The 20,454-nt window shown below is 38.0% G+C and overlaps 1 protein-coding gene across 3 annotated transcripts in view; it reads right to left on the minus strand.

Annotated features, from left to right (window-relative positions):
- LOC129774885 (inverted formin-2) overlaps positions 1-20,454 on the minus strand; it is a 215,366-nt gene that overhangs the window by 48,436 nt on the left and 146,476 nt on the right. For all 3 annotated transcript variants that reach the window (XM_055778931.1, XM_055778929.1, XM_055778930.1), the window contains 2 exons: positions 11,254-11,506; positions 10,958-11,117 (listed from right to left, as the gene is read on the minus strand). In XM_055778931.1, coding sequence (XP_055634906.1) covers positions 10,958-11,117; positions 11,254-11,469 — 376 coding nt within the window. In that variant the 5' untranslated portion in view covers positions 11,470-11,506. The remainder of the gene's footprint in view (positions 1-10,957; positions 11,118-11,253; positions 11,507-20,454) is intronic.

Consider the following 20,454-nt stretch of genomic DNA (forward strand, 5'->3'; position numbering starts at 1 on the left):
AAGGCATCTTTCAGCAAAATTGCAGGCGATAGCAAAACACATTCTCTAACATCCTGATTAGGATTGGGCGATCTTTAGAAAAAGGCCGATCTTGACGAATCGATTTTCTAACGTTGTAGGAATCGATTCACTGATTAAATTGGTACCAGAGAATCGATCTTTGCTGAACCGATCTTTCGAAAATCGAATGCCTTTTTTCCAATTATTTACTTAAAAGCTGACCTGGCGAACAACGTCTCGCTTAAAATTTAATTGTTGATATGAATTCTTTCGAGCATTCACGTTTGTTTACTAAGCGAACCTTCGTGGGTTTAATCATAGATCTTCATTTAACTCTTCATTAAACGAATCAATTGAAAATTATTATTAGAAATCCAATATTTGTCCAGAACTTCGCTGACAATAATCCCATAAAATCCAATCGTGCATCTGGCATTTAGTCGAAATCTTTATAGTATTCCCAGTTCTAGCAAAAAACGTTCCGGCTGGACCTGATGTCACCATCCATTTTCGTCACAATTTCCACTATCAACCTAGTGATTGTGAACAATTGGTCATGTAATGTAATGACCAAATTTACAAATTTACTTCTTCTAAATACGACCACTAATTTGACAACTTTGAAAAGGATCAAATGTTTATGAAATTTGTTAGGTGATTTTTGATTAGATTAAAATCAATTATCGCTGAAAAACAAATTTAAAAAAATCTACGATCGAAAAGATCGATTTTCGCAATTTTTTAGAATACCAAAATTCGATCCAAAAATCGAAAATCGGAGAGAAAAAGATCGATGTTCTATATATCGATCCAAGATAGCTCAATCCTATACTTATGTGTTAACGTCGTACTCTCACAGCAATGCGAGAAAAAACAAGGGAACAAAACCTTCTCAAACCTTCTGTTTCTCCCTGAAAACCAACCAAAATTACACAACAAATCGTTGGATGTCAATTGAGTTTTGGACACTATTTCCGTTGATAGGATCAAACAGTTGATCTCAAAGAACAGCATGATAAGCGACTTAAATGAAGGAGCGATTGAATGGAAGGAATACGGCGAGAAGAGATCCGTATGAATGAAATATTCGTCAAATCAGCTCATGGGCTCACGATGAATAAAGGTGTTGTTAAGCTTGACTGATGGGAATTGTTTGTTCGAATTCCAATGAATGATTTTATAATTTGCAGCACTGATCAACGGTCTTTCTTAATGTTGATATCACACACAGCGGTCGTTCGTCTGAAATGTGAATGCAGTGCTTGTTCTACAGACATTGATGGGCGAGGAAGTATTGAAATTGAGACTTAGCCCGTCCGCTACTTATATGGGTATATAGGATGCGATTCGCGATTTTCATTGCACATTTTAGAGACGAATGTTTATTCGAAGAGCTCAAAAATTGTATAATTGAACACATCATTATTATATTACACAACCTCGTTCCAAACGGCAAACAGTCACTAGTATTTCTTTATCCTGATATCATACGCAGCGGTTCAAGAGCAAAATCATGATCAACGTCGTCGGTTTTGATTCCGTCTGGTGGAGAGTGCTTGTATGTGTTTGAATCACACGCACACATTGTTGCTGTTTTTCATGCGTTGCAATAGAATTTTTATGCGTACTATGTTGTTATATTTTGTTAATGAAAAATGTAGAATAATGGTGGAGGTGGTAAAACGAGTAATAAATTTAAAATTGGAAGTGATGAACTAGCGGATTGAAAACAATAATTTGTGTGCCCGAATCGATTGGTGTAAAATCTCGTAACTCCAATAGGAAATGACTAAGCTCAAAATTGGACAATTTTCGTGACGCGACTGCTATTTAGATGCTTAATTTGTATCCTCAATTTCTTGTCGTCTGATCGGATCTTCCCGAATTTTAATGATCGGTGTATTACAAAAACGATCTGAACGTTCATCTCTGTGAAATTGGATATTAAATGAATCACTGCAACGCCACAGAAACCTACTCGCACGTCATTGTCACGTGCAAGACAAATTTGTTCCTAAATTGTGTGTACAGGATGAATATTAAATGATTGCCAATGATTGTTGGTTTCGAAAATTCCACCACCCCGAACGGCTTTTCGGCCTAAATTTACAGTGTTCCGTTCGGTCGTCGTGCGCCGCGCACCGTTATCATCGGTATCGCGAAAACTCAAATCTATTGAACTTATCGGCCATATTTCTATCGCTATTTACGTCACGCTTTCGCATTGTCAGTCGCACCCGACTTTGACCCAAAGCAAATAAAACTCACGTTCGAGCCGTCACCGCCTTGATGCATTGTGAGATTTCAGCCCGTGCATAAAAGTTTTGATTTATTGGTCAGTTTTTTTTCTGAGTTTCTGTTTTAGTTTTACGATCGTTGCTGCTGGGGCCTGGAAGGGTGTTTCGTAAAATAGGAGTCTCCTAGTATACACAGGAGAAGCTATCAGATTGTAGAATATCCGAGATGAACTTGAACTTGATGCGGGCTCGTGTTAGTTTTGAAAGGTCACAACTCGATACAAATGGCTCGCTTAGGAACCCAAAAGTTTGTTTTGCTCTGTTTCGTAGGACAAATACCGCAGAGTTTGGTCGTTGGCCAGTCTTCTTATCAACAGGTAAACAAGAAAACTGCGCCACTTTGGAGTAGATAACAAACATAAATATAGGTATGAGGGAAGAGAGAAGTGGCGGGTTCAAACCTGCGCCCTGATTGATAGAGGAGGGGTAAATATTTCATCGGTACGACCTTGTTAAGGACGCTTCGGCGAAGCACCCGCCAAAACACACGCGGTTGGTTCGTTATCTATTGCTGAAAGACAAAATCGTAATTTGTTTTCCTGATCCATATTTGATTATACCACCAAAATTGGTAGTTTATTGCTTGATAATATCGTATTCCATCAATATTGATCAATATATCCTCAAAAATTTGTTGATGAATATCTTTCAAACTTTCTCACAACATAGAAGAATCTCAATACTAGTGGTATGGTTACGTAATATTTGCTGGGGGTCACCCAATTTTTATCTTTATCGCTAATTTTCGACAGACCCCGTGCAAAGAGTAAAGCGTTCCTATGAGAAGTACACGTGCCGCTACCGTACAGTAAATTAGTTTTGCGAGCTATCAATTTATAACGATAAAGCTCACGCTGAATTGACATCATCTGTTACATACACGAAACCGACATTCCGCAAACGATGGCTAAAATTTATGATCTCTAACTCATAATCCGGGGAAATATTTGCTGACTGGGGAACATGAGAATGGCAATAAATTTGACTCCCCGCGATGCAAAACATTCATATCTGATGTCTAAACACCACCGGTGTTAGCTGACCTGTTCATACCCGGTCGATAAATTTAATCATATTTCATCTGCAAGTGTAGCCTCCACCCGCTCCCATTATGATGATGGAGTCCGGTGGCAATTAAGATCTACTTTGTGACTCGGTAAAGTAATTTCGCATCTCGCAGAGTCGTCTTTCCACGTGCGAAGAGAAGCAAAAGGACAAACATCATAGCACCCCAATAATCCCAGAGAACTGTGCCGATAGCAATCAAATTCTCGTCGCCTGTTTGGCGCCGTCGTCTCGACCCCCCGGGGGAAGTGAGGAATGGATGCTGTGTTGCGAACTGATAGGGCTTTCCGTGCGAAATGTGGAGTAACATTATTTCCCCGGTGTGTTTGTGAGCGCGCGCTGCGGTAAAGATCACATGCTTCGCGGTACTAATGTGCCACAATTTGCGGCCCTGTCTGGTGGACCTCCTCCTACGGTGCGACGCCGGGAGCTCTGAAATGTCTGTTGGCTCATTTTTCAAGCTACCTGAGCGGAGTGTGATACCGACCACCATTCGGTCGAGAATTGTATCTATTTATCAAATTAGGTACTTTGGCAGTCCGGCTGGGTCATTAATAGTATTGTGGTTTTGGCAAATTTTGCGGAAGGCAGATTCATTTTTCTTCGGGCAGTTGAATCGAGAGGGAGCCAGAATCTCGGGTTAATAAACGGGCTGTTTATTCTCTTTATTCACCCCCTAAAATCACGTCTCTACATGACCTGAAGACTTTTGCTGAACATCGGATACATTTGAAGTGATTGGAAGGGGAAGCCAAATGATTAACTGTACATTCATTTTGTAAGAGAAGTAACGGGTATCATGAAAAAAAAACGCTTAACAAAGTTTTCCAAATTCTTTTTATCCTTAAGATGAGACGATTTTCTTTTATAGTGGCGCAAGGTTTGAAGGCGATCTGTTATTAAGTGTGTTAACAATGTTTGGAATTTGGAAGGAAATTGGCATCTAGAGCTCAACAGTTATTTTCTACAAAAACTTTGACAAAATTGTTACATATGATGAAGCGTTAATTTTTATATTGTCAAATGTCAAATATAAAAAAAAAACTTTCTTGTTTTTATAGATAGAGGTGAACATAGTTCGACAATATTGTAGCCCCGATTATTTTGAACAAATTTGTAAAATAAAACTTTTTCTAATATATCCGATTCACCCCTTTTTTCTAAGCTGCATTAGGGTAACCATGAGCAGAACGGGTTTTTGCTCCAACTTTTATATTTCAAATTCTAAATGAAAACTGTATTCAGACGACTTTTAGAACTTGTCAAGACAAACATTTTACAATACAGAGTATTTGATATTTTGAGTAAACTAAATTTAAATAATGAGTTTTTGGGAAAAAAACATCAATAATATTTAGTATGATTTTTTATCCCAACTGTATATTTTTATTAGGCTCATTTAGCAATTCAGCTGTAACAGAGCCGAATTTACTCGTGTACATTTTTATCTCATGTTGTAATAGGAGTACCGGTAAATTTCTTCGTTTATTTTTCAAATATGTTTTATTCTACAAAAATGGCTACAAAATTAATATTTAAAGTATTTCCCATCGCTAGTCTCAATTTTTCCCCATCTTTCTTGCCATTCACGGATACCTTTGCGAAAATAATCGGCCGGGTTGTCGGCTAACCACGAATCGACTTTCGACTTCATCAAAATTGGAGAAGCGCTGGTCAACCAGGCTTTGTTGCATCGATCGAAAAAGGTAGTAATCGGACGGAGCAATATCTGGAGAATACGGCGGGTGGAATAGGACCTCCTATTTCAGCGTTTCCAAGTATGTTTTGATCGGTTTCGCGACATGCGGCCGAGCATTGTCGTGTTGCAAAATAAGTTTATCGTGTCTTTGCTCGTGTAGTGGTCGTTTTTACTTCAGTGTACGGCTCAAACGGATCAATTGTTGTCGGTAGAGGTCCCCCGTAATGGTTTCATTCGGTTTTAGCAGCTCATAGCACAACACACCCAGCTGGTCCCACCAAGTTGACAGCATAACCTTCTGGCCGTGAATATTCCGCGCGGCCGTCGATGTTGATGCATGACCGGGGTATCCATACGTTGCCCGACGTTTAGGATTGTGATTGTGTACAAGTGTATTGCCCTCGAAGGAAACTATATTGAGGAATAAATACAGCTTTGCCCAAAAAACGATTGTCCCGGGACTTTCCAGCCCATGTAGTACTCTAAACACACCGCAAGAGATTCAAACACTTGATCAAATCTCAAGGGACGCGTAATTGTCACGGAATAATGTGAATGCATTGGAGGAAAAACTCGGTGATCCCACTCAAATTACCGTTTTGTCTTATATTCCGAACAGCCTCAAATTCCAAACACTTCCTTTTTAAATGTAAAGTTACTATACTTCTTTGTTATAAATAACTAGCTGACCCGGCAAACTTCGTCCCGCCCAAAATTTGTTTTTTGTTATCAAAACCTTCAAACATTCATGTTTTCTTACTATGAGCAAGTTCATGGGTCCAATCGCAGAACTGCTCATTGATTGATCTTCTAATCGACCCCGTTGAATTTACCTTTTACTATAAAATTCCTAGTATTTCTAACAAAACTCATCATTATAATATCAGATTATTTTCAGACATAATTCTCGTTCAAGATTTTTCAACCACTTGCAAATAACATGTTTCTCCGTTACATGGAATAAATGTTTTATACAGAAAATATGATAGAATAAAGAAAGTCCTAAATCGGACAATTCCTGCCTCGAGTTCTGCTCTTATCAACACATTTGGCGATACTTTTTTATTGGTATAGATAGAAGAAGATATAGGAGTGCGTAGAACATAAGGAGATTTAATTTTCCGAATTTTCCCTTTTCCATCAAAATTTTCCGAAAATTTTCAATTGTCATGTTAGGTTGGAATATTTTTGGTTGAAATATGTGTAATATTTTTATGGGACCCCTTCTCCATTCCAGAGGAGGGAGGGGTGTCATACCATCATAGAAACATTTCTCATACCCAAAAACCCTTACATCCCAAATTGTGCTTCATTAGTTCCCGAGTAATGCAGAAATTTGAGTTTCATTTGCATAGCAGCCCCCCTTAGAGAGGGGGGAGTGGTATCTTACCACCATAAAAACATTTAAAGCACTCTAAAACCTCCACATGCCAAATTTGGTTTCATTTGCTTGATTAATTCCCGAGTAATGTAGAAATTTGTGTTTCATTCGTATGGCAGCCCCTTTAGAGAAGGGGGGGGGGGGTGTTTTGGAGAGTTTAACCACCATAGAAACATTTATTGCACCCTAAAACTTCAATATGCCTAATTTGATTTCATTTGCTTGATTAACTCTCGAGTAATGTAGAAATTTGTGTTTTTTTTTGTATGGCAGCCCCCTTTAGTGAGGGGGGGGGGTGGAGAGTCTAACCATCATAGAATCATTTATTGCATCCTACAACCTCCATATGCGAAATTTCGTTTCATTTGTTTGATTAATTCCCGAGTAATGTACAAATTTGTGTTTAATTTTTATGGCAGCCTCCCCTTAGAGAGGGGGAGGGGTCTCAAACTATTACGAAAACCTTCCCCGGTCCCAAAAACTCCTACATACCAATAGTATCCGAGTCCATAAGAATCAGACAGACAGACAGACAGGAATCCATTTATATATATATATATATATATATATATATATATATATATATATATATATATATATATATATATATATATATATATATATTGAATAATAAAGGTCCGGACATTCTTTGGGGTATAGGCTACATTTTAACATCATTCACAGGTATCGATACAGTCTATAATTTAAATATTACATATTTGCAAAAAGTGACAGTCAAAACCAAAGAAAAAATGTTAGCTTTAGCAAATTCCGTAAAAAACAAGCATCGTTAATTTTTCAATTTTTGTACTTGTTTCAACTATTTTGTTTGTCATTTTCCATGTTAAGTGCTAAAAAAAGGTTTGAATCTACAATAAATGGATGGAAAAATGATATTTTATGCAGAAATACTCATCAAAATTAGTATTGATGTAGTGTTCGAAATTTGAATCAAGTTTCGACGCATGATTCAAATTCCGAACACTTCATTTTAAATGTAAATTTACTGAACTTTAATGTTATAAATCATTGAATAATGAAAGCCTTAACATTCTTTGGGTTACAGGTTTCATTTTAACATAATTTACAGGTATCGATGCAGCCTATAATTTATAATATCAAATTTACAAAAAAGTGACAATCAAAACCAATGATAAAATGTTTGCGTTAGCAAATTTTGTAAAAAACAAGCATCGTTAATTTTTCAGTTTTTGTAGTTTGTTCAACTATTTTGTTTGTTGTTTTCATGTTAAGTGCTAGAAACGGTAAGAATCTACAGTAAATGGGTGAAATAAAATGATATTTTATACAGAAATCTTCATTAAAATTAGTGTTCGGAATATGAATCAAGTTTCTACGCATGATTCAAATTGCGAACACTTCATTTTTTAAATGTGAATTTACTGAAATTTAATGTTATAAATAATTTAATATTCAAAAGCTTGACATTCTTTAGGTTATGGACTTCATTTTAACATCATTTACAGGTATCGATACCGATATAGCGCCCTTGGTCCCGAAACCATGTTAACTATAAGAAACAAATACAATCAATAATTATAAAAGCAAAAATCAATTTTTTTGCAAGCATAATATTTTTCCAAAAAAGACTAGCTAATTGACTTTAATTTGATATATTGATCATATGAATTGGTCTAGTAGTTTAAAAGTTATGATTTAAAAAAAAAAATGCATTTTTGCTGTTCGGAATTTGAGACAAAGTGTTCGGAATATGAGTCAGTGACAAAAATGGTGTTCGGAATTTGAGACAAATTGGATAAATGTAATTTTTTGTTTTTCACCATGAAAACATTATTGTAAATCATTTTTTTTGGTGTCGAATGAAAAAGAAGGCTCTATTGTATCCGAAAATCCAATGAATTTCGCGAAAAAGTACCATTTTGAGTAATGAGACACTGTTTAAATGCCATCAAAGCTTAAGTGTTCGGAATTTGAGACAAAACGGTACTCTAACGTTTCACATCTTGACAGATAAAATTTGGTTGAAATTTGGTACAAATATTACTTTGTTCGTTACTTCACAATTATCAACAGTGGCAAATAAGGTCATCGTACGAGGAAAACAAAGACTAAAATATTCAACTTATGTCAGTAGGGGAAAAGGGGGGAATTTGGACCACCTCAGCAAATCGCCTAATATTTCCAAACCAATACGGTGTAAATAAAAAATGTTACATTGTATACTGAGCTACACTTGTTCTCTCTCAATAAATAATGTTTAATCATTATATAAAGCTTCAATCTACCAAATATATCATAAAATAAAAGAGATGATTTTTGGACATTAAAATTTGATGTGGGGTGATTTGGTCCAGTCCAGTGGTCCAGTTTATGTAAAATATTTTGGGATAATGTTACAATCAGTAACAATGTTTTGGGATCGATACCAGGTGTCTTGGCCAGATTCCAGACCAGAAAAGTTAGATTGACACCATCTCGAATTATGCATGACTCTTTTCACTGTTGGTGGAGCATTTTCGAACACTTTTGATGCTTGGTCTAAGAAAATCCGTTCTCGATGGACTGTGTTGCTCTTTCAAGCTCCTCCTTCTTCCAACGTTGTCTGTCCATCCTCTTCTTGTAATTCAGCGGCATCTGGAATCAATTAGACCAAAGAAAAGTCTCAAACCTGTAGGACCAATTCACCCCACAGAAACGTGTCCATGTCACCCCACACAACACGCAAAAATGAAAATGCAATTAATTCCATATATTGTTATCATCTTCTTCTTCTTCTTCTTTGTTTTTAAGAGGCTTTAAACTTTGCAGTTCATTCGCCTCTTATTGTTATCAAACTTACAGTTTCGCTACATCAAATTGTTCCTCTTCTGTAGGCGAACAGAACTTTACTGCACCATACACGAAAAGTTTGTTTAATCAGCGGGAAAAACCTTACACCACGATCGGAAAACTCACATTTTTTGACGCTCAAAGTACTTGATGTATTTATGCTACCGTTTCCCTCTATTTGTGAAATTTTACCAGAGTTTTTTTTTACTTTAGGTACATACGGTTCAACAATAGAAGGAAATGACATTATAGAAAATCCAATTTTAGCCGTAATTTTTGAGATAGAGGGGTGGTCCAAATCACCCCGTGTCACCCCACATGGTTTGACGAACAGGTGGGACAAAGATTGAGCAAGCAAGATAATTACAACAGCTTGTTCGTCGTGTTTCGCGTTAAATATATTTGATCAGTTGATCAAATTTCATCTGTCAAAAAGTGTCAAATATTTGGCTTCGGTCAAATAGTGTACTCTGAATAAGTGGGAGAGGCAAAATTTCCATACCCAAAAAACAGTAGATCATCTTTAACTTGTGTATATCCGTAAAATTATAAGCGCCGTGAGCACGCTAAATCTGAGAGCAGATAAAGCATCGACAGCCGGAATTTCTACATGTTATAGCGTCGATGGTCACTCTTAGAACACGGATGGATCCTGCCCGGTCGGACGAACTCGCTCCTATGAAGTGAGTGAAGGCTGATTTAGACGATGCCAGCCAGCGCTCTAGTTGAAGTATCCAGTGAATAGAGAACAGACACTCTGTTCAAGTTAGAGGCCAATTACTTGTTCGATACTGGTACAAGTAACTTGGACAGAGTGTCTGTTCTCTGTTCACTGGATACCTCAACTAGAGCGCTGACTGGCATCGTCTAAATCAGCCTTGAGGTTGTAATGGCGACCGAATGGAAGTTCTCACTTACCTTCGATTGATCTTCTTCCGCTTCTTGATATTTTCGCGTTGTTTGCTTCTATTTGTGTAATTATACGTCTAGCTTGGTTATCGTGTAATGAATTTGTATTCAGTATGCCGGTTGAAGATCTGTATGTTAAACAATATTAATATAATTCACTTCAGGAAAGGCAGCGGACGTTTTCCTGGGCACATGTTCACGTAAATTTCCTGGTTGACGGTCCTGGTTGCAATGAAAATGTTACTTTTCTTGTCAAAGGTACAGATAGTCTGCCAACCTAGTTATTTATTAGCGAAATTTAAGAGTTTCCATGCTTGAAAATATTCTCCGAATACTTTTATTACGTTGAGGACAGTTGATTTGGGCACTTTCAACGTTTTCGCTCACTCGACTTGCGTGTAGTTTGAATTCTCGGGATGCGTGAAGCAAAATTTGGATACGTTGCCCCTCGTGCTCGAACATCATTTAAAATCTAACGAGCAAATGTGAAAATCAAAATAGAGACCTCATTCTACTCGTACACACGTATGAAAACGAGGAATGTTGAGGTTTTTTCAAAGATATTCGATTAATTTAAGTTGACTAAATTTTGATCGTACCTTAAAACAGATTGAGCCAAACTCACGAAATTTTCAGGGGGAATACATCGGTAACTTCCTGTGAGTAATGTTTGTTGTTGCAAATATGAACATTATCTTATTCCATCCGTGGTATTTCAAACATTTGGTTTTTCCTCTAATGTCAATGTCGTCGTATCTATGTGTCTTGTGTCAATACGCTGTGTCAATTACTCACCTATAAATTCATTTCGAATCCGTATTCGATCCTGTAGCGTGGCTGCCGATATAATAATACAGTTTATGAACGCCAACAGCGCAATTTGATACTCGACAGCGGTGGTTTTGTCCAGTTCCACGACCACTATATTCAGTCGATAGCGCTCACCTTTGATGTTCTGCAAATTTGGGGGTTCGCATTTGTGCGTGGAACGAAATTAAGAGGGAAACATATAATCGATAAGTTTATTGTGCGTAATAATTTTAGCCATCGCGTAAGTCAAGGTTGGTTCGATATGGGGAACCTAATATTACCTTGTAATGTTCCAGTGTCTCTATTGTCCGCTTGTAACCGTTGGAACTGTAGGCGCAGAGAGCGGACAGCAATTCAAACACTTGCTTTTTCACCGTCACATTGTTGGTGTCCAGCGCAAGGCCCAACTTGTTGACGTAGTCACTGTTTTCGACGATATACTCCAGCCCAATGCGGGAGTCCATTTTCCCGGTTTTACTGTTGGCGTCGTTCGTCATGGCACCGCCCTTTCTGCTCTCTGCTCGTGTTGGAAATCTGTCCGAAACGGGGAGGGAAAATAAACAAAAAACATTATTAAGGCGGCAAAAGCAAACACTGTCAGTCACATCAGACAGACTGGACTCGAGATGTTGGATGAAACAAACAAAGGGCGGTGGAATTGAATGAATGATATCTTTTTAACAAGCCCACTGATGAATATTCAGAAGGGGGCCATGTTATGTAGCACCAGAGCTCTCTAATCAGCCGGCGTGATCTACAATAGAATGATGTCGTATGATCGGGAGTCAATGGAACGCAAATAAATCATGGTGGTTCGCGCGCTGGTCAGAGGTGCAAGGAGTGATGGGAGGCTCATCGGTATCCATTAGCACTCTTCTTTCACACGCGCAACGCAACATTGCGCGCGCGCGATCTTGGCCACTTGACATCGTTTCCAGCGGCGTTGGGGCGTTGGAGATAATAATCGACGTGTTCGCACGTGGAAATTGTCGTAATGACATATCGGCGAATGTTTACAATTGCTTGCATCTATGCCAAGCGGAGGTACACCAAATGCAAACACCAAACACCATAGGTTCCCATCGAAGATGTTTGCCGACTTTTCTGAAATACCGATCCACAGTTGTTTACTTATTTATTTATCGCATGTATCGAACAGCGCGAATGGTTAACATCGATTCGTCTTGATACAACGCTATGCTAAAATATTCCCCAAGCTGGTGTTTAAAATTGATTATCTCATTATCGTATCAACTTCAAAAATGAATATTTCATCCGAAACGCATATATTTTTGCCCCGTAGAGCGTTGAAGTGGCGTTGGATTGTTTACACAGAAATCTTAACATGGTTACAGTTTGCTGCAACTAGGCTAAGTACACGACAAACCTAATTGGTCCAGCTAATAATCCACGCGGGCTGTCCACTTACGCAAAACTTGTTAACAGTATCGTTGTTGCAGCTAATGGGACCGATTACGGGCAGCCGCTTGGGGTGATTAGATTGGAGAGAAAAAAAAACGGAACTCGCGGCCACTTCTTCTGCGTCACTTCTCGAGCCGGGGTTGAAGCTCAATGTTTCGCACCAGCCCAAGGCCAGAGCTGCCATCATTCATCAGAACCGAAAGAGTCCGGAAAATCGTGTCACTTCGATTAAGGCGAATAACCGCGTCGTGATCGTTTCATTATTGTTTGATTAAACGTTTGAACGAGCGCAATGACAACCAATAAGCGATGTGTGCGATGAATAAAAAAAACACAGCAACAACTAATATCCACACATATCGAACACCAGGCGATATGAAGCTCCGGCAGGGGCACCAGCAGCGGCTACCACTAATAATAAATAAGAAATGAATCGAGAATGCAGTAATTCAATCCCTTTTTTGCGATCGCCACCTGCAGCGAAGCAAGCTGCAGTTCCAAAGAAGTAGTGCCGAACCGAACTGGCACCATCATCGCTCGCCAGCATCCGTGCGTTATGCAAGTCCAAGTATAGATTCCGCGCTGATGGATATCTCTTTTTTGCCCTACTGTGTCATGTTCTTGTTCTGAGTGCAATTATGGGTTGTCATAACCTCTGCTCACACGCGGCTGCGTTCCAATTGGCGGCGATGTTCGACGACGACTGCGACATTGGGAATGGATGGCGATAATAGGGTTGGGCTCATCTCTATTCCAATCGAGAGTTTTATTTCAACTTTTGTAGATAAATAGAAGCTAATATTCTGCTGAAAAAAAATCGCATCGTCAATTGTTTGTCATTCTTTCTGGACATAAACATAAACAAAGTTTATTGACGGCATTTCAAAGAGCATAGTTCGCTCTACATGATGTGTGATTTTTAACACTATGTTATTTTTTGTGTTTCAGTAAATTGAAATTGAAATCATGAGTTTTTGGGTAAGAAACATAAATAACTTTAAGTAGGATTAAGATGATTTGACAAGTTCTGCATCGCAAAATGTTGGAATTGATAAGCTCTAAAAGTCAAACGAAGACAGTTTTGATGTAGAATTTGAAATATAAAAGTAAAAGCTAAAAAACACCGTTTTTCATGGTCACTCTAATGCAACTTAGAAAAAAGCGCTAAATCGATTATATTAAAAGATAGAAAAAAGCTTTGTTCTACAAAGTTGTTTAAAATAACTGGGGCTACAACATTGTCGAACTATGTTTATCTCTATATATAAAGATAAGAAAGTTAGATTTTTTATTTCGTCGAAAATTTTGGTTACCCTATTTTTGATAACATACAAATGAGCGCTCTATCATATGTAACAACTTTGTTGAAGACAGTTTTTGTCTAAAGAACAAATATCTCCCACAAAGTTGTTTTGGGCGCTTTCTATCTATGTTGCATTAGGATAACCATGAAAACACGTTTTTTTGCTTTAACTTTTATATTTCAATTTCTACATCAAAACTGTCTTCGTACGACTTTTAAATCTTATCAATACCAACATTTTGCGATGCAGAACTTCTCAATATCTTAGTCCTACTTAAAGTTATTGAGGTTTTTTACCCAAAAACTCATGATTCGATTTCAATTTCACAAAAAATAACATAGTTTTGGAAATCACATATTATATAGAGTGAAATCTACTCTTTCAAATTCTGTCAACAAACATTGTTTATGGTTGCCCCAGAAAGAATAACAAACAAATGAAAAGAGCGTGTTTTTTGGGAAGAAATATCAATAACTTTGGGTGAAGTTGAGATATTGACAAGTTCTGCATCGCAAAATGTTTGTATTAGTAAGTTCTAAAAGTCTTCCGAAGACAGTTTGTTTGTAGAATTTGAAATAGAAAGGTTAGAGCAAAAAAACATTTTTTTTTGCATGGTGACCCAAACGTTGCTTAGAAAAAAGGCGCTATAACGGTTATTTCAAAAGATAGAAAAAAAACTTTGTTTTACAAAGATGTCTCAAATAACTGGGACCACAACATTGTCGAACTATATTTACCTCTATCTATAAAGATAAGAAAGTAAGATTTTTTATTTCATCGACAATTTTGGTCACCCTATTTTTGATAACATGAAACTGAGCGCTTTATCGTATGTAACAAATTGTCGAAGACAGTTTTTGTTTAGAGAATAACTGTCGAGCTCTAAATGCTAATTTCCAATTAAATGCATCTCCTGGACCATTATGCAATGGATCATACCAAGAAATCGTCTAAGTTTGGTTAATCCTTCGCAGGGTAATGATATCTTTGATACATGAAATCTCCCTTTTTTTATATTGATATATAGATTCGCTTTGGCAAGGAAGAAGAAGCTACTTCTCGAAGCAGACGAATATTTTCGCTGAATGTCTCCATCGCCACGATAACATCGTTGAGGTAGAATAAAACATTCGGTTCAAATTTGCCTTTCCCGAGAATACGGTCCATTAGTCTAGCGAGAGTAACTAGACTATTTATTAGTCAACATGGAAGCCTAACTGGTTCATTCTTTTTTTCCAGGAATGCTGAAAGCAGTACATTTACGACACTCAATCAAATTATAACCTTACTGAAAAGAAAGTATCTTCAATGTCAGATTGAATCTACCTTCTACAAAATTATTCACACCAAATAACGTCTGATGAATCATTGAACATCAGTCACAATAAATGTATTGATTCTAATAGGTGGCTGAAGATCAAAGACAGCACGAGTTCTGGATGTTGAGTCAGCGGTAGAGAATTGACTTTGCCACCTGCACAACATAATTCAAATGTCTCCTAGGGAAACTTTAATGTATTGTAATATTGGCATTTCACACTATTGGAATCCAACAATACAGAATCAGTTCGCTGTACTCAATCATGTTGCAATCATGTTGGAAAGCGGAATGCTATCATTGAACAGGGCCCGAAATCTTCGAAGATGAAAAATGAAAATCGATTCTCCTCTCAGTCGCTTCGCTTCGACTAGTACTACCTCGGCATTCACTGTCAACATGACTTGAATTGACTAGAAATGAATCGACTAGAATTGAATTGACTAGAAATGAATTGACGAGTGTGTAAGAGCGAGGATGACTGATGAACTATTCTAGCAAATGGTTATTCTAATTGAAGTGACGGATGAATATAAATATACCTCTGCATTCAATCTGATTTCAATTCCTACTACTCCTTCTGACATGAATCTCGTTACCCGCATACACAATCTTATTTTAAAGCCCATATAACGTGAAACGAAAACTTGATATTTGATGCAAAAAAGCAGTTATTCCATCATTTGCCCACCGTGAACTCAAACCAACGAACTTAGACAAATACCAGGTATGCTATAAAGGTCCTCGCGTTAGTATTAGTAAATAGCGCGTGCAAAATAGCGTGCAGTTTGGGAGGAATTCTAAACAAAATTTTAGTTCACTTTGTCTCCGAGAGATTCAATTTTTTTCACAAACATACAGAAAAACGGGTTTATGTCGACAAAATGCACAAATTTGTCAGAGTGTCTGAACACAACACTGCACGCTATTTTATATGTATGAGTAATTTTCGTGTACAATACAAAAAAATTTAGCTCACCTGTAGTATATGTCAAACCACGTTGAACTCAAACATCGATACATGCATACGTTATACATGAGAGAGAGAAACGAATTCATTTTGGGAGGAGTCACTTCAATATGCAATGAAGTCCATTTGACGGGGAAGAATGAAATGCGATAGTCAAGTCGTTGAGTGAGATAGCAACTAAACGCCCGAATGACTGTTGAATCATTTTAACGGAGAAACTGCTGCAGGGTTACCAACTTTTTTAAAATTTAAAAAATCAGGAAGAATGAATATAAAAATCAGAAGAAATAAGGATAATTAAGTTGTCCGGAATGTTCCTGCTGATTTTTGGGAAAACAAAAGGAACATTTTTATTTTTGTTTCCAATTTCATGTGTACTATTATATTCTACAATCATTCGCCATCTTTCACGCAGCATAGAAATTTTTTCATCCCAATGGATGAGAACATTGAGAACATTGAGAGAACATTGTAGGGACCCGGTTTTTTAATCATATATGCTTATGTTTTATACACATAAAATCTACGAAAGATAGCGTAGCGAGATATTTTTTTCCCTCACTTCTTACTTCAAGAATGACATCTTTACAGACAAGTTGTCATCCATGAAGTTAGAAGTGAAAGAAAAAAAAGATCTCGGAACACTATCCTAAATGTTCATTTATTCAATTCGTGTTGACGACATTGAGCTTCGTGTTCTGTTATTATGAAGCGAAAATCATAATCAATCGAAAATCAATAACATTTTACTTTTCCGTATCGAATATATATTCTACGTAATAGGAACTCGTTTTTTAGAATATTATGAAGAATGTTGAACAAATGGTAAAGTAAGAGTCAGGACAATATTCAAAAAACAACAAATATTTATTTAAATTCTAAACATAACGATTTGAAACTACTTTCGGGCATTCTAATCTGATGTATCTTTCTTTTACGCCAACTTCAGGATTTAATAAATGTTGACATTGTACATCCGATACATGAATCGCTTCGGAATGGATTATCTACTCCGAAGATGATCGAAGCACTTGTATAATGCTTACAAGTGCGGATCGAATAGTTTATTTTTTGTAAGCTGTTATTTTTTTTTTTTTTATTAAATCGTTTATTTTTACAGGCTCAGTTACATAAGTTTAAAGGAGCCAAACTCCTATCTGTATAGTTACAAGTATACATAAACATTTTTTATTAATTCTAATGTTAATGAGGTAGAGAACCGATTACTCGCGGCTTGCTCGAGTTTAGAAGGGTGACATTTTGTTTCAGGAAAAGGATGGGATATAAGGATATGTTGACAATGTTCACACTCACATTCGCACTCACATTCATCATACTCAATTCTTAAGCCTATCTTATATCTAACATGTATTTACATTTCACCTTATTCTATTGTTAGTAAGAAGGGATTTGATTTCTCGCGAAGGAAAAGGAAAAGGAGAATATAAGGATATAAGGACAATCACACACGAAGATCGATAGCTTTTAGGAAGACATATATTTGGGACATGTAATCAAGGTCTAACCGAGCCAACACATCTCTCACCGGCACATTGGGCTGCCTTCCTCTAGCCCGAAGAAAGTTTTCTAAATTCGATCTGGCAACAAGATACTCCTCGCACGACCAAACAACGTGTTCGATGTCGTGGTAACCTTGGCCACAAGCACAGATATTGCCATCGGCAAGATTAAAACGAAAGAGTAGCGCGTCTAACGAACAGTGATTGGACATGAGTCGAGAGAAGGTGCGAATAAAGTCCCGACTTAAGTCCAGACTTTTGAACCATGGTTTGAGGCTAACCTTAGGGATAATCGAGTGAAGCCACCGACCCAATTCATCTTCGTTCCACTTACGTTGCCAGTTAACGATGGTATTTTTACGGACTAAAGAATAAAATTCATTGAAGGCGATTTGACGCTGATAAATATCGCCTTCAATTGCACCTACCTTTGCCAATGAGTCAGCCCTCTCGTTACCCGGAATTGAGCAATGTGAAGGGACCCAGACAAAGGTAATGACATAACAGCGTCTGGTTAAAGCACTCAAATTTTCTCGTATTCTCTCAAGGAAGTACGGCGAGTGCTTTTCCGGCCTCACTGAACGGATAGCTTCGACAGAGCTAAGACTATCCGTTACAATGTAATAGTGTTCAACAGGTCGTGAGGCGACGCTGTCCAGCGCCCAATGTATTGCTGCCAATTCAGCAATATACACAGAGCAAGGATTCTGAAGACTGTGGGAGGTGCTAAAAATTTCGTTGAACACTCCAAATCCTGTGGACTCATTCATAGAGGACCCATCAGTAAAGTACATATTATCACAATTGACACGCCCATACTTTGCATTGAAGATCGTAGGAACGATCCCCGATCGATGATAATCTGGAATTCCATGGATTTTCTCCTTCATGAACAGATCAAAATGTACAGAGGAATTGATGTAGTCAGGAAAACAAACACGGTTGGGAGTATACGAAGAAGGATCAACCTGCATGGAGATGAATTCATGATATGAGCTCATGAATCCTGAATGAAAATTTAGCTCGATAAGCTGCTCAAAATTTCCGATCACCAATGGGTTCATAACCTTACACCGGATGAGGAACCGAAGCGATAATAAATTGAAGCGATCTTTTAGTGGGAGTAGGCCTGCCAAAACCTCGAGACTCATGGTATGCGTTGAGGGCATACATCCCAACGCAATACGGAGACAAAGATACTGAATTCGCTCGAGTTTAATGAGATGTGTTTTGGCAGCTGATTGAAAACAGAAACTGCCATACTCCATCACTGAGAGAATAGTTGTTCGATACAACATTATAAGATCTTCGGGATGGGCTCCCCACCAGGTGCCGGTAATTGTACGGAGAAAGTTTATTCTTTGTTGGCATTTTTTACTCAGATACCTAATATGGGCCCCCCAAGTACATTTGGAGTCGAACCAGACCCCAAGGTACTTGAATGACATAGCATGAGTGATCGGTTTACCCAAAAGTTGAAGCTTTGGTTTTGCTGGTCTATGCTTCCTAGAAAAAACCACCATCTCTGTTTTCTCCGTGGAGAATTCGATCCCTAGCCCAATGGCCCAGGTTGAAAAATTGTTCAAAGTATCTTGTAAGGGTCCTTGCAGGTTGGATTCGTTTGATCCTACGACAGACACCACTCCGTCATCTGCAAGTTGTCTTAGGCTGCAATTTTGTGTAAGACAATTGTCGATGTCGCTTACATAGAAGTTGTACAAAAGGGGGCTTAAACATGAGCCCTGGGGGAGGCCCATGTAGGAGACCCGATTTACTGTCGAATCCCCGTGAGAAAAGTTCAACTTTTTCTCACAAAGCAAGTTATATAACATATTATTCAACAGAGGCGGCAGACCCCGAGAGTGTAATTTGTCTGACAAAACCTCTATTGAAACAGAATCAAAGGCCCCCTTTATGTCCAAGAATACTGAAGCCATTTGTTTTTTTTCGGCGTAAGCCATTTGAATTTCTGAAGAAAGCAACGCAAGACAATCATTCGTCCCCTTGCCCCTGCGGAACCCATATTGTGTATCTGAGAGTAGGCCATTCGTTTCGACCCATCGATCAAGGCGAAACAAGATCATTTTCTCCAACAATTTCCGTATACAAGACAGCATTGCTATTGGACGGTACGAATTGAAGTCGGATGCGGGTTTTCCGGGTTTTTGAATAGCTATAATTCGCACTTGTCTCCAATCATCTGGAACAATATTATGCTCCAGAAACCGATTGAATAAATTCAACAAGCGATGTTTCGCCACATCAGGGAGGTTTTTTAACAAGTTGAACTTAATTCTATCCGTTCCTGGAGCCGAATTGTTACAAGAAAGGAGAGCAAGAGAGAATTCTACCATCGAAAACTCGGAATCAAGATCGCACCTATCTTGTGGTATATCTCGAACAATTTTTTGCACAGGAACGGAATCGGGACAAACCTTCCGTGCAAAATTAAAAATCCATCGATGTGAATATTCTTCGCTTTCATTCGATGAAGAGCGATTTCTCATGTTTCGAGCCACTTTCCATAATTTTTTCATTGACGTTTCTCGTGACAAACCTCCCACGAAATTTCGCCAATAAGCACGTTTTTTCCCTTTGATCAAGTTTTTAAATTGATTTTCAAGGTCCAAATACGTTTGAAAATTCTCAATGGTTCCACGTTTCCGAAAAGCTTTAAATGCGTTCGATTTATCCTGATAAAGCTTGGAACATTGGCTATCCCACCATGGATTGGGAGGCCTTTGACGAAAAGTGGAGCCTGGGATGGGTTTCGTTTGAGCGCGAACCGCGCTGTCATATATCAAACGAGAAAGGAAGTTATACTCCTCCAATGGAGGCAAACCATCTCTGGAATTGATGGCTAGAGCAATCGCGTCCGCATATTTTTTCCAGTCAATGTGTCTTGTGAGGTCATATGCCATGTTTATAGATTCAGAAGAATTCGAACC

The sequence above is a fragment of the Toxorhynchites rutilus genome, chromosome 3, assembly GCF_029784135.1.
Source record: "Toxorhynchites rutilus septentrionalis strain SRP chromosome 3, ASM2978413v1, whole genome shotgun sequence".
Lineage (NCBI taxonomy): Eukaryota > Metazoa > Arthropoda > Insecta > Diptera > Culicidae > Toxorhynchites > Toxorhynchites rutilus.